Source organism: Sarcophilus harrisii, chromosome 3 (genome assembly GCF_902635505.1).
Source record: "Sarcophilus harrisii chromosome 3, mSarHar1.11, whole genome shotgun sequence".
Lineage (NCBI taxonomy): Eukaryota > Metazoa > Chordata > Mammalia > Dasyuromorphia > Dasyuridae > Sarcophilus > Sarcophilus harrisii.
Window position 1 is genome coordinate 151,852,268 of NC_045428.1, and position 15,945 is coordinate 151,868,212.

Here is a 15,945-nt window from a genome sequence, read left to right on the forward strand (position 1 = left end):
ACTGATCCAAGGCAATCCCAATAAATTTTGCATAGAAAACATCAAATGCATCCAGAGAGAGAACTAGGGAGACTGAATATGAATTAACTCATGCTGTTTACTTTGCTTCTTTTTTTTTAACCTATTGTGGTTTTCCCCTTTTGTTCTGATTTTTCTCTTCCAATGTGATTTATAAAGAAATGTGTATTAAAAAAAATTAATGTACATTTAACCAGAAAAAAAATAAATTAAAAAATGTAAAATATATTTGTCTCAAATGAGATATTTTATGCCAGATAAGCACTTAGGCACAATGTCTTTATTTCTTATATTAATGCTTTAATTTGAATTAACTTCAGTTTACACTTCTGAAGAAACGACTCTTTTAAGAAATGAAAAGGAACAATAGCTCCCCCTCCTGCTTGAGATCTATCTTTACATAAGGGTAAATTGAAATCAATTCTCCAGTATTGTTTCAGATGATTATGATGTCCCTACAATTCCACACTATTGGGTTTTTTTTAAAAAGCTTTTTATTTACAAGTTATATGTATGGGTAATTTTTCAGCATTGACAATTGCAAAACCTTTTGTTCCAATTTTTCCCCACCTTCCCCCCCCATCCCTTCCCCCAGATGGCAGTTAGACCCATTCATGTTAAATATGTTAAAGTATATATTAAATACAACATATGTATACATATCCATACAGCTGGAGTTTTTTAAAATAAGTTTTATGGGAGCCTTTACTTTTACATCACAGAAATTTTTGAATATATACCCACTCTTCCCTAAAACCCATGGTTTTACCAAAAGCATTCATAACAAAGATAGGACAGCTGGGTGGCCCAGTGGATAGAATATTGAGCCAGAGTTCAGAAAGACTCACCTTCTTACAGACACTAGCTCTGTGACCCTGAGTGAGTCACTTAACCTTGTTTGCTTCCATTCCTCATCTATAAAATGAGCTAGAGAAGGAAATAGTAAACTACTCCAAGAAAACTGCAAATGGAGTCATGAAAAGTCAGACACAAATGAAATAAGTGAACAATGAGCCACAAAGGTAATTGGCAAAGCCAAACAAAAAAATATCTAAAAATGTAATATGCAGTTCCATATTCCCTTGACTATCAAAGGAGCTCTTATTGTCTGTTTCCTAGGATCAAGATCATTTATTACAAATTATTCAGAATGATTTTTCCTGTGCAGCATGAAAAATATGGAAATAAGAATTGTACATGTTTAACCTATCTTGGATTGGTAGCTGTCTAGGGGAGAGGGAGTAAGAGAAAACTTTGGAATACAAGATTTTGCAAAGGTGAATGTTGAAAGCTATTTTTGCATGTAGTTGGAAAAAACAAATTTTAAAAATTATTCAGATTTTGACTTTTTAATGCTGTTCATAATTTTCTGCTTTTACCTTCTTTCATTCTGCATCAGTTCATATAAACCTTATGCTATTTCTCTGAATTCTTATTCATGAAAATACATTTAATGCAATATAGCTAGTAAGAAAAGTAGCAATGAAATATTTCCCCCCCAAATTGGACAATTCTTCACAGATAAATTATGCTATTTCTAAGAAGGGGAGATATATAGGTAGAGAGCACTTAGAGCTAGGTATAACCTGGGCACACACATATGGAACACAGGTGGTCGAAAGGAGCCACATGACTGCTGATGTCTGTTCTGGCTGGTGCTTCCTCCATCACTAATCACAAGAGTCATGCTGCCTATTGGTCCTATTATTCATGTAGTATCATTTACAGGTGCTTCTTATACTGTGCTTTCATAGCCACTGTTCGATGATGCTCATTGGTCCTATGATTGCTGCCAGGATCAGATTAGCATGAAGGTATGTAGCTTTTTTTCCAGCTTTTAGTTTTAGTTGCCATCTTCAACTAAAATGCTACCCTACCATCAGAGGGGGAATGGTTTCCTTCTCTTAAAACCCAGGTGCTTTTTGTTAGCAGGTGTTCTAGACAAGAGTATTCACGAGCCCCAAATTAGACTGGGGAAAACTTTTAGGGACTTTTCTTAACAGATATGAGTGGAAGAGATAACAGAGAGGGGCAGCAATATCCCTTTTCAGAGCTTTGACAGTAAGTGGTATTTTCTCTTCAGGAGACACTCCATACAGCAAACAAACTCTCAGGAACACATAGCAGCCCCAGATAAGTAGTGCCCATAAGCTTAGATCTCTAGAAGTGGAATCTTTTGTCAAAAATCTCACTTTGAGACTTAAATGAACTGATGCTGACTGAAGTAAGCAGAACCAAGACAACACTGTCCACGTAAACAAGATTACAGGATGATCAACTGTGATAAATTTTCAACAATGAGGTGATTCAAGGCAATTCCAGTAGACTTGGGATGCAAAATGCCATCTATATCCAGAGAGAGAACTAAGATGAACTGAAAGTGGATAAAAGCATGGTGATTTCACCTTTTGTTTTTTGCTTGTTTTTTTCCTTTCTCATGGTTTTTTCCTTTTGATCTTATTTTTCTTGCACAACATGACAAATATAGAAGTATGTTTAAAATAATTCCACATATTTAACCTTTATCAGATTACTTACAATCTTGGGGAGGATAAAGGGGAGGGAAGGAAAAAAATTTGGAACACGTTTTACAAAAATTAAAGATGATACTTTACATGTATTTAGAAAAATATTGAAAAAAATCTCACTTGATGTCATCAAAAAAAATTTTTTTGCAGCTTCCTGCTTCACATCTTATTGCCACTGTAACCAGGAAACAATGGAATCTATAGGAGTGTTTAGGAAGGACCAGCACTTCTGGTGTGAGGGTTTGCTAGTCCCTTTTTAGGGCTGTTCATCTACCTTCGGGGTCCACTTGCCAACTCTCAGCTGTGGCTCCAAGTGGGAAATATGTTTGACAGCCACACTCTGGTAAAACAAATTTCACAGATAGGTTAAACCAGATTGAGGGTAACCAATGACCTCAAAACCATCAATAAATTAAGGGGATGCTCACTACAAACATGTAAGGACTTCTCTTGGTGGAAAGGGCTGATGAGAACAATTTATTCCAACTGCCATTATGGTGGCTGAAGCAAGTGGGGAGCTTAAAGCTTGCTTAGACATTGAAAACATGAAGGTCACCCATTACATCCCAGGACATCCCCATTATCTCGATTTTTATCTTGCCTTTGAACTTCAATGACTCTGGAAGACATAGGTCAATGCCTTGTGTAACTCTGCTTTATTTAAATTTAAGTCAAGGGCAAATGAAGACATCGCCCCCATGATGTCATCAGTTCTCTTAAAAAATGGAGGAACAATAGCCAGTAAGCATCATTCAGGAGGTTGCCCTTAGTGCAACTTTGCAGGGTCTCATTTGGGGTGGGATTCTCAAGTGTCTCAATTCTAAAATTCTTTTTGATTTTCCTAGGCAAATAAAAAAGGGAAGGGCATAGGAACAAACACTAAATCCAATGGCAAGACCAATCATTCTTCTGCTTTTATAGTATATATAAAATATTTTATAACATATGTTTATTATATATCGTCAAGGCCATCACTTCTAATTTTATCATGCAAACCCAAGCCTTGACTGGCACAATATCCCTCTGCTTGGAAGATTCAAAGACGAGTACTTTTTCTTCACATTTCCTCAGCCCACTTCAGTCTTCCTCCCCCTACTTCTTGTGCAGGATGGTTCCCCATCATTATATTTTAACTCCTGGAGGCCAAGGACTGTTTTTTCTTTTTATTAATTGTATTGTCTCAGCTTGTTTTGTCACTCAAGATTTACTCTTGCTAAGGCAGAAGGTAAACCAAAAAATGGCTACTTGTGATTTAAATCAGTTTTTAAAGATCATAAACTTCAGAGATAATGCACTTTGGAGAGCAGCTAGACGGTGCAGTGGATTGGGTGCCAGGTCTGGTATCAACTTCAGAGACTTACTAGCTGTGACCCTGGGGAAAAAAACTGTCAACATGCCTCAGTTTCCTCATCTGTAAAATGAAAATAGCGTCTTCCCCCCAGGATTGTAGTGAGGATTAAATCAGGCAATTGTAAAGCTTTAGTAAGCACTATACAGTTATCCCTTCCACATCATGACTTTCCCCATTGCAGTTTCAATGTGTCATGGTCAGTTTAAGAAATCAAATGGGAATTTTGTGGAAGTTTTGTGGAAGCTGCAAATGGCACTTGAATGCCAGCAGCTGCCACAGAAAATTTAGTAACTTAAAAAAGCATAAAGTTTATGTATAATACTGTATATCAACATATTTTATCTTTTAATACCATAGTTATTCAGGCTTCTCTTCTGGTATAAAGGGAAGACTGCCAACTTTTTCTTGGATTTTCCAAATCTAGGGGGTGCCGGACCCCTAATCACACAATGTAAGACAGATATTAGCTATTATTAACCCTGATAATGCTCATCAAATTGATATGAATATTCAAATATATTTGAATTATGTACATCATCTCCCTTCCACCATTCCCCGCCAATCTCTAAATCCTTTTGGTCCAATATTGTATTTAGTTACCTCCATGGAACAGTATGAGGACCCTCCCAAGAGAGAAAATTTGGTTGGGAAACTCCCCACAATAGCAACAGCTCTATTGGAGTTTTGTTTTTTTCCTCCCCAAGTTATGAGCTCATAGCAACACAGAATATCAGAGTCAGAAGGGACATTTGATACATGACCAAACATCTCCTTTCAAATATACCTAAGTGGTCATTCAGTCTTCTCTTCAGGGAACTAGGGAAAGAGAACTGTCTCCTGGAACAGTCCATTCCAACTTATAGTAAAATTATAGAGCTAAAATCCGGTTCTCTGTAACTTACATCTCGCCATCCACATCCAGAGGGAGAACCTTGGAGACTGAATGTGGACAGAAGCATAGTATATTCCACTTATTTTCTTTTTCTTTCTCCTTTTTCCCCTTCTTTTTGGTCTGATTTTTCTTTCGTGTGTCAAATATGGATATATGTTTAAAAGTATTATGCATGTATAACCTATAGCAGATTGCTTGATGTCTTGGGATAGGGAGAAAAAATTTGGAACACAAAATCTTACAAAAACAAATGTTGAAAAACCTATCTTTACATGTATTTGGGAAAACGATTGGGGGGAAAAAAAACAAAAACAAAAGCCCCTTCAAATTTTCGAATGCAATTGTCATGGCCTTGCAAAATCTCCTTAAGTTCTTTAAAACTTTATAAATCTAGAGGGAGGTCTTTTGGTTGCTTTCCGGAGGATATTCTAGAGCTTTTCAATGTCTTTCCCTAAAAGAAGGCATTGAAAATATTCCCAGATGTGAGCTACTTGGGAAAGACAATGAGAGGATTATCATGTTTTTATTTTTTTATTTATTGGACACTGTGCTTGTCTTGGTAGATTTTTAGCTGCCATATCATGCTTCCTCAAATTGTACTGAATATCACACGATGAATGACTAGTCATATTTTGTATTTGTGAAGGTAATTTTTAACCTAAATATAAAACACTAGGTTGGTTTCTTTTGCTTATAGTTTTTGGTATAAAAGTATAAATTTGGTATAAAGCTATAGTTGTTGGTATCTTGAAGAATGAGTAAGTGGAGTCATTAAAAATTGAGTGATATGAAAAAGAGCATGAAATAAATCTTAAATTTTCTTTATCTCTGAACTCAGTCTAATAAGATTTAATATCAGCCTGTCAGGATCTTCTGAAATCCTGTTTAATCCAAACCGATAGCTGTAATTCATAGCTTTGTGCCATTCGCAAATTTTATAAGCCTGTAATTTATACCTTTATTCAAGTCACTGATAAAAGTTAATTCACTTTGGAATTGTAAATATCTTTAGTATTTTACTTTGAAGAAATGTAGAAATATATTAACATCATTGTAATGTCTATTTATTGTAGGGATAAATAAAAGGTGAGAAACATTTACAGGGTAATTTTTTTTTATATGTTAAGTAACATGAAAGTGACTGCTTCTTTTCTCTTTTCTTCCTCAGAGAAAATATTAGTTATATTCTTACATGACTGGCTTTATTTATTTGTCCAACCATGTAATTTCACCAATATAAGGTGCCAGACTAAAGGATAATTTCATTTACTCTAAACAGCTATACACCAAATGTATTATAGTTGAAAAAAAATATTTCTAAAGAAATATTTGGCAATTATCAAATTATGTAACAGTAGCATAAGTGAGAAAAAATAATTTTTTGAAAAAGTAGATTTGCCTAAAGCCACTTAAATCTATTATAATCTAAATAGTTTCATCTTTCATTTTTTAAACAAGGTTAACATTTGCTTTCAAAGCATATTCATAAAGATATATTAAACAGTTCTAACATGCTCACAATTCGAAAGATTTGCTGTTTTTCTTATCAAATCAAATATACAAATTCCAAATGACACATGGCTTTTAATCAATGAATTATTTCTTGTCCAGCTCAATGATTTCTTGGATCCAAGAAAGAACACGTGTGTTGATTTCCTTCAAAACATCATCTGCAGATCGTCCTTTCACGGTCATGGAATGACTGGCTTTTTTAACCCAGTGGATCTTAGTAGGGGCTTTCATTGTCTTTACTACTTTCTCCAGCAATTTCTAAAAAAATTTTAAAAAATAGAAAAGGAGGAAAACAGATTTAATACTAATTTGTGATTATGCTATCTACTATCATCTCATCCACCAAGTGTTACTAAGCCATTCCCCACTATCCCTCTCTTATACAAATTTATTTATCGGATGTCTAAGACGGTTTCTTTCAGATCCAGAGGGACAATTTGCTGAGCATTTATTATTGATAATTGTTCTATGAGTTATGGTCAGTTGAATTGTGTGTGGTTAGTATGTTATTGCAACACCATTTTATATTTTCAATTAATAAACATTTTCCTTCCCTCTAACCTAACCCACTTTCCCTGAAAAAAACAAAGTCAAAACAAAAATAAATTATTGCACTGGAATATCTAAAAACTTGTCTCTTATTCTTCACCATGAATCTGTCATCTGTCATAAAATGGGTCAAATTCTTCATCATTGGTCTTATAATTAATATAATCCACCATGATTCTATAAGTCCTTTAAAAAGATCCATTTTTACAATACAAGAGGATAAAATCAGTATATTCAATAGTTAACATCCTTGTCAAAGTATATTATGGTGTGAATAAACTTCAAAGAATCTATATCTCAATACTAAAAAGTTGAAATAGCCTATCAAGCTAATACAGCAGCTATAATAGTAAGAGAAGAAAGTTCTCCACAGACTCAAGATTTAATTTTTCTTGTTCCTGTATATCAATGTTTTCTACTCAGTTAATTGGCTCTTACCTAGCCTACAAAATGGGGCAGTGTAACTATGGGATCTATGCTCTCTACTTCTCTCAAATCTGAGGTATCAACAGAACATCAAGTCCAATAAACAAGGTCAGCTCTTCTGAACCAATTCTGAATTTTCCAAGTAAGTTGATTTGTTGCTAAAGAACCTCATCAAGTAAACGCTCTAAAACCATGTTTTTTTTTTTTTGTTTTTTTTGTTTTTTTTTTACCTTTTCACACATCTCATCTGCTGAGCCTGAGACAAAGAGCACGGGGCCTTTGATAAGCAGCAAATTTTCATTCCTGAGCTTATGCTGCTGCTTTGGACGGTGTAGGGGATAAGAAAAGCAAATGAGACCTCGGATAAAGTCGTCGACATCTTCTGGTTCAATCTGACACATCACAGAAGCGGCAGCTCTAGAACCCATTGAACGACCTAGAATCAATTTTTTTAAAAAATCAAGTTACCCAATAGTAGCCACTACTGACAACAGTATATAGTCTATTTTTTTAAAGAGGGTCTAACTTTAAAACTAATCTCCCACCTGTGGGAAATCATACATTTTTTACTTTGTTCTACACATTGAATGGGGCAGTTAGATAAGGAGATGCCTTGAAGATTCTAGAAGAAATGATAAATTAACAAATCATTCCCATACAAATATCAAGATGTCATGATTTTCTGAAGCTGTGGGGCTCACAGATTGAGAGCTGGAAGGGAAGAAGTTATCTCCTCTAATCTTTTCATTTTATAAATGAGGAACTTAAGGCCTTAAAAGTTGTTAAGTTGACTTGCCCAAAGCCACATAGATTAGTAGTAGGTAGTAAAGCTGGAATATGAAACGAGATGTTCCTTCTTTAAATTGTGTATACTCTTTTTACTGATTACCCTTTTAAGGACAATACTATCAAAAGGATCCCTGAACAATAATGGATTAGGGAAGATGTCTCCTTTTCTTTGTGTTATTTTCTATAAAGACAGCAAATGTAAAATATTAAAGTCAGAAAAGTGCTTTATGATCCTATTAAGTTATCCTTCAAAAAAAGTTTTTTTTTTTTTTTTTTTAAAAAGATCCTAACATTGGCATTCTATTCAAAGAAATTTTATTTCTCTTCTATATTTCATCAATATTTTTAAGAAATCTGTAATTTTTTTCAATGGAAGCTTCCTTCCATAAAAAAAGAAAGAAAGAAAGAAAGAAAGAAAGATCCAAGCACCTTTATGCTTTTAAAAATTTCTTGATGAGCTCCTATCATCACTCCAGCAATAGACTACCTTCATGTTAAAAAAGAAAAAAAAAAAAAAAAAAAAAAAGAGGGGGAGCTTTTCAATCACAACAAAATTCAAAGACCATCAACTTACCTCCAAGGAAAATACCTGCAAGTCTGTATTCATCTGAAGTCTTCAGGTATTCCTAAGAAAAAAGAGCCCAAAATGGAGAAAAAATTAAGGGTAAAATTGTTTCTTGTTAAATAAAGTATTTGGTGTACTTCTGAAGTTGAGAATAATTGGTTTTTTGTTATTAGGAGTGAACAATATTTAAATGTGTTAACTAAAAAACTTTAGCTAAAGTCTGGTAATTGATCATTACTAGTGATAAAAATTGGATGGTTACTTGTTGAGAATGTTGTAAAGAGCTTTCCTATTATTAAATATGTTTTATATCATTTATATCAAACACATGCATATGTAACATACAATATTAAATACATGTGGGAAATTGAGTAGTTTTATTTAGACAGAACATAAAGAGAACAGTCGGAACTAAAGTAGGAGAAGTAAAAGGCAACTAATTAGATGTGGGTAAGCTAATGAATTTAGATTGTATTTAACTGGCAATAGGATCCTACTGAAAGTTTTGGAGTAGGGGACTGACAAATAGCTGCGCCTTATTTAGAAGCACAATCTGACAAATAGCCGGAAGAAGAAACAGATCAGATACATTTAGGCAAGAGTAAAAAATGTACAGAAGCAGGGCCTTCAAAGTTTTGCTATAACCCCATACTCAAATATCAGATGAGAATTCCAGGCTATACCAATTCTTCCATGAGAAGTAGACTCCATACAAAGGGCATAGGGCTGTAATTGTGAGTCTGGTTATCACCATGGAAACAACTTTCCCACTAGCAAACACACAAAGAATCTGATAAAAGTTTTAATTTGCTCCTCAAAAATTTATTTATAAGGATATATCTTCCATGGCCTTCCATTTTCTACTCAGTGAGTCCCAAACTCCTGAAAGGTCATTAACAATCTAACCCAAATGTACTTTTGAGCTTTCTCAACAATTTTCCACTCTCACTATTCAGCTGCTTCCCTCCTCCTCAAATCCTTCCTATGGCCTGATAGTTCCCTCCAGAATCCCCACAATATTTTGTTTACACTTCTCAGATAATACATAGCAACTCTCTATTTCAGTGACTGGCATATCCTTCATTATGTTCTTAATTTTAAAAATAGTGAATATTTGAATAGTACTCTTAAATTTCACAATATGCCCGATTTACATGCAGTTATTTTATTTGATTCTTCCATAACTTTATAAAGTAAGTACTGTCGTTATCTTCTTTTTACCGATAAGAAAACTGAGGCCGAGAGAGATCAAATCATTTGTCAAAATGATTTACCACTAGTAGCTACCTGAGGCAGATGTCTGAAGCAGGATTTGAAAGCTTTCCTGACTCTCTTAAGTGCAGCCCTCTCATCTATACCAAATGCCCACATTTGACCACATTTTATTCATCTTTGGTTACCTTGCCTAAAAGTAGGTTTTCTATAAGTGTTTGTTGAATAAATGCCCCAGAAATGCTTGCTTTATAAAACCTAAACCAAATGAATATATTCCTTTTTACTGCATTTTCTTCAATATTTTTTTTTATGAAACAGCAAATGATTTATCTTACCAAAACAGCTTTATATGCCTTTATCCTGTGTGTAATATTGAGGCCTTTGCAAGTAAATCTCAGGCACAAGATGCCATGAGTCGCAAGATGGCTTGCCAGTGATTTCAATTGAGGAAAATTCATATCTCCTGCAGCTCCATGAGTAAGAATCACTGCATATATTAACACTTGGTCAGTTAATATCTTATCAGGGACAGAACAAACAGCATCCAGGGTCTTATTTCCAAAAGGTATTTTTACTTTAACCTACAAAGGAACAGACCAAAAGGTTAAAATAATTACTTCTTAGACTGAGTAATACTAGTTTGTTATTTTATTATTATACATCATTATTAAAAGTACTAGTATTATTTAGCTCTGAGTAATACTAGTTTGTTATTTTATTATTATACATCATTATTAAAAGGAGTAGTATTGTTTAGCTCTGAGTAATACTAGTTTGTTATTTTATTATTACACATCATTATTAAAAGTACTAGTATTGTTTTGCTCTAAGTAATACTAGTTTGTTATTTTATTATTATACATCATTATTAAAAAGTAGTAGTATTGTTTAGCTCTGAGTAATACTAGTTTATTTTATTATACATCATTATTAAAAGTAATAGCGTTGTTTAGCTCCAAGAGATAGCCCAAGATCTGCCAAAAGTTTACAATGTCAAAACTCAAAAGAGAACAAAGATATGAACAAGAAAGATTATTACTGGAAGATGAAATTGGAAGGAAAATATGGTCTGAAGTTAAATGTGTTGGGGGGGAAAAAAGTCCCAGAATACAGAAGTACATATCGAACACATACATTACCTCAGAATAATTACTCATTTTCAGGATCAATTTAGAATCTCAGCATGTATTTCTTTGACACAAACACCTCTGACCTGAAATCAGAAAAAAATATACTGAAGTGAACACGTTAAACAGACACAAACACATTAAAAGCCACTTGCCATTCTGAATAGATTGTGATCACATTGAATGTTAAGTTTTGAAGATTCTTTTCATCATTTCCCATGGTTCCCATGGATATTCTTTATTGGTTCTATGACCAAGGGGAATAAATGAATGACAAATAGAAGAGAGTATGATACCAAGGCAACATAGCACAATGGGGAAAATTTAGGTTTTGCTAATGACCTTCAGCCTGTGAGAACTTGCTGATGGAAATTTTAAAAAATTGTTTCCCATTTGTAATAACTATCACAATGACAATGTTGATATAGCACTGACCCTGTAAGAGTGAGGGCACTAAAATTATCCTCTAAGGGTACATTATCCTCATTTTGCAGAAAACAAAAATGAGGTTGTAAAAATGTTAAATAATTTAGCCAGTGTCACACAACTAGCAAATTGTGAACTCGGGTCTTCCTTTATTTCCAGTCCAGCCAAGCTGCCAGCAAAATGAGGGAAGTGACCTTGATAGCTTCCAAGGTACTTTCCAAGGCCAAAACTGTGATCCTATGTTATGCTGCTTTGAAAAATCAACGTGGAGGTTTGGGCCAGCTGGAAGAGGCTGCTGCTTTTCGAAAAAAGGAAGCAGAATTCCAGAGATTTGGGAACAGGTCTCTCCCAACAGGAACCTTAGGCTTTAGTGAAAGCTCAAGACAAATGTAATGAACTCCATTAAACTGGTGCCAGAGAGAATCCTGCATAATTACTGCCATCTTAACGTTATAGAACTAGAGATGGAAAGGGCCAGATTTCCCCTCAGAGGCCAATTAGTCCAAACACTTATTACTTTTAAGTGAGGTCCAATAAGGTTGGATGACATGTCTAAAGTCATAAGAGTCAGGGAAAACTTATTTTTAAACTACATCCTCCAAATATAGGACCATATTCTTTTCATAGTAATGCACAGTATATTATCGTGGGAAGGTCACTCCTGGAATGGATTTCTTCCCCAATCTCTGACTTTTGGAATCCTTCACTTTCTCCTCAGCAATTTAATACATTAAGAATCTAATTTATCAAAAGGTACCACACTCAACCAGGGGCAATCACAGTTGAATAAAATGGGGCCCCTTCTCTAAAGGAACTTCAAATTACTTCGTCCAGGAAGCCTTTTCTAAACAATACCTTGTCTTGGGTTAAAAATATTCTCTTTCTTCCTCAAGTTTTCCTTAGAATGAACCTGCTATCTGGTTTCCTTTGGCCCCATCACTCCCAACCTTGTATTATACTTAATTCCCTACAGTTTATAAAACCTACCTCCCAACAGAATATAAACTCTGAGATTAGGAACAATGTAATTTTTTAAAAATCTTAATATTCTCATCAGTTACATTGTGCCTTGAGTATAATATAATGCATGGTTGCTAAATTGAAATGAATAGGATTCTATATTATTATTCCCAGACACAGCCTATCCTTACATAGGATTACACTATCTTAACTCCATTACTATCTTACCTGTTAAAGCCTTCTATTATTCATACCATAATTGTGCTGTCAAGATCCCTACTGCTCCCTGGCTGATGTAGCTCTTCTTATCTTTTCCAGAAATTTAGACAGTTCCTTTCTCTTATTCTCCCCACCCCCACCCCCCAGCCTTTGAGAACTCAGTATTTGCTGTGACAACGGTTAGAAGAAACATTCTAGAACATTTCAGGAATGGTATTAACTGTAGGTAGGCAAAGAGTCTGTACAATCTGTAAGTCACTGCTACACTAGTCTAGTTGGCAGAAGGTTAACAAGTATTCACACAATTAACCAATAATCACGGAGACAGACCAGTCAGTACGTTCATTTTGGGGAAGGGAAACTGGGCTTCAGGGAAAAAATAGACATACATGGAGATATTTGTTCATATAGACACACAGGAAGGGGCAGCTGGCTAGATGGCCCAATAGACAGAGCACTAGTCCTAGTAAGGAAGATTCATTCCTGAGAGCAAACCTGATTTCAGACACTTAACCCAATCACCTAATCCCATCTGCCTCAGTTTCCTCATCTGTAAAGTGAACTGGAGAAGGAAATGGCAAACCACTCTAGTATCTTTGCCAAGAAAACCCCAAATAAAGTCAACTGAAGTGGCTCAACAACTCACAAATAAAAAGGAAATAAATTAGAAGATAGTCAAGAAGCATTCTTTAAATATTAGGTGACAGGCCCCAATGCCAGACGCTGAGAGCACAACAAAAGGCAAAAATAATCTCTGCCTTCAAGTACCTTACTTTCACAGAGAGAAAACAATTTAAGTTAATTTAATATTTTCCCCAGTTACATTCAAAATTTTTTTTAACATTTATTTTTTTAAATTTTTGAATTCTAGGTCCTCCCACATCACCACCATTAAGAAACAACATGTGATATTATGTAAAACATTACCATAAAAGTTGTGAAAGAAAAAGTATCTCCCACCCTAATGAAAACTTTCAAGTAGCAGGAGCACTTTAATAGATCTAGTAGAATTTATACTGGACATAAACTTTTTTCAATGGTATTTTACATAAAAATAGCTTCATAGGCTCAAGCAGAAACAAGGCGGGAACATAATCTCTTATGGCTGGGGGACACAGAAGGGTGGGGTCAGGATCTAGGGAAAAATGGATTGCTATGTTGAAACTGTCTGGATAAAGGCTAGACAACATCAGAGGTTGGAGATAGGATGAATTAGAAAACTGTTTAGAAAAACAACAACTGTTTGGAAAAACAGGTGAAGGAGTCCTACCAAATTCCTTTTATGACACAAATAGGTGCTGATAGCTAACCCAGGAAGAGCCAAAACAGGAAAAGAAAATTATAGACCTATTCCTTAATGAATACTGATGCAAATTTTAAAATAAAATATTAATTAAATGAAATAATTATAACATATCACAAGGATCATATACTATGACCAGATAGAATTTGTACCAGGAATGCAGGCTTGATTCAATATTATGAAAACTATTAGCATAATTAACTGTATCAATAACAAACCAACAGAAATTATATGATTACATCAATAGATGCAGAAAAAGCCTTCCTATTGAAAACACTAGAAAGCATAGAAATAAATGGAGCTTAAGTGATAAGGAATATTTGTCTACAACTCAGCAAACATTATCTGTAATGGATATAAGCTCAAACTCTTTCCAGTAAGATTAAGGAAGCAAAAATGCTCATTACCCGCCTTTATTATTCAATATTGTACTAGAAATCAAAGGAATTAGAACAGAAAATAAGGAAACAAAACTAGCCTCTTTGGGAACGAAAGACTATCAACAATAACCCTTAGAGGATGCAAACAGCAAGTTTTGCTTTTAAACAGATTCACCAAATCCTCAGTCAGCATGGCTCAGTGGATAGAAAGAAAGGGCTTCAATGCCCGGAAGAACTGGGTTCAATTCCTACCTCCTACACACCCTTCCTAGATGATCGTTGGTCATTTACTATCTCTCAGCATTCAAAAACCAATAATTCACGAACTTTTTAGTCTCAGGATCCCTTTGTATGCTTTAAAATTACTGAGATCATAACGAACTTTTGTTTATACGGGTTATAGCTACTAATATTTACATTACTAGAAATTAAAACCAATAATTTTAATAAATTATATCAATTCATTTTAAAATAACGAATCAAATGCCAGTTCCAACGATCTTGTGATGAAGAGAGCCATAATAGTATAAAAACAATTGCATACTACCATTTGCCAAAATAGTGACCTAAATAATTGAGAAGATGCTAATTGCTCATGGGTAGTAGGAAAAGTTAATATAATAAAAATATTACCACCCAAATTAATTTCCGTATTCAAAAGCCACATCAATCAACTAAATGATTTTTACAGAACTAAAAAAAAAGCATAAAAAAATTATAGCTAGGACAAAAGATCAAGAATCTTAAGGGAAATAGTGGAAAACCTTGGAAACAAAACTATCAGTTGGCAGTACCAGATCTTTAATTGTGTATACCATCAAGTATTAAAACAAATCAATGCGGGGAGTGGGGGGAATTAGAGGAAAAGAAGAGATTTGTCATTAAATTTAAAATAAAAAGATCAAAGGCTACTAACAATGAGTGCTAACTAGAGGGCGCAAGTTCAAATCCTCCTCTATAATCTCTATGATTTCCTTATCTGTAAAACGACGAGGTTGGATTGCGTGACAACTACAGTTAAACGCTACAGGGCCCCTCTGATGCTTTTCTTCTTTGTCTTGAAACCCCTAACTCCCTTCGCCTCCACTGCAGCCTCCTAGAGGGTTACGTGGTTTCCCACTCTAACCCAAACAAGACTAAGAGCACAACAAGCTAAAGTGCAAGATAATTTTGGAGGGCGCAGTCTGGGGGTGGAGGCAGCGGATGGAGGGAACGCGACAAGCGGACTCAGGTGGCCACTGGACCCCCCTCTCCGCCCAGTGCATCAGTCCCTGAGCTACAACTACTGACCAGCCACAGGGTAGGGCACCGAGGAGGGAAACAGCTGAGCGCCACCCATCCTGCCCTAAGGGAGCTGACAGTCTAGCTGGGGAAAGCAGATTACAGTACGGAATGAAACGGAGTTATCTAACGGCTCTTACTCTGCGAGCTACAGAAAGTTGCAATTCAGCACCGAGAACTTACTCCCAGATGACAGTTCCTCCAATCAGAGAGCGATACGCAGCGCACGGGCTCAGCAGCTCACACATCAGCAGGAAGGGGTGAAGGGCGGGAAGACGCGTTTAGGGAATTGGTTAATTGAATATAAATGCACCAATCAAGCTAGCGTGGGGGCGCGGGGCGGGGAGGAGGATTCCTTTCAACGTTAGCACGCTGGTGCAGATTCGTGCACGTAAGGATGAAGG

The 15,945-nt window shown here is 35.3% G+C and overlaps 1 protein-coding gene across 4 annotated transcripts; it reads right to left on the reverse strand.

Moving 5' to 3' along the window:
* Nucleotides 1-6,353: 6,353 nt before the first annotated feature.
* On the reverse strand, nt 6,354-15,823 carry TEX30 (testis expressed 30). 4 transcript variants are annotated; one of them, XM_012546236.3, is made up of 6 exons: nt 15,725-15,823; nt 10,985-11,058; nt 10,181-10,426; nt 8,640-8,691; nt 7,507-7,712; nt 6,354-6,559 (listed from the first exon to the last, which is right to left on the reverse strand). In XM_012546236.3, exons 2-6 carry the CDS (start codon nt 11,000-11,002, stop codon nt 6,386-6,388), a joined length of 696 nt encoding a protein of 231 aa, XP_012401690.1. In that variant the 5' UTR covers nt 11,003-11,058; nt 15,725-15,823; the 3' UTR covers nt 6,354-6,385. The 4 variants fall into 4 exon arrangements, with proteins under 4 accessions (XP_012401690.1, XP_012401689.1, XP_012401691.1 ...); XM_012546235.3 differs by having other exon boundaries at nt 15,682-15,809; XM_012546237.2 differs by lacking the exon at nt 15,725-15,823 and adding an exon at nt 15,551-15,655.
* Nucleotides 15,824-15,945: the final 122 nt, after the last annotated feature.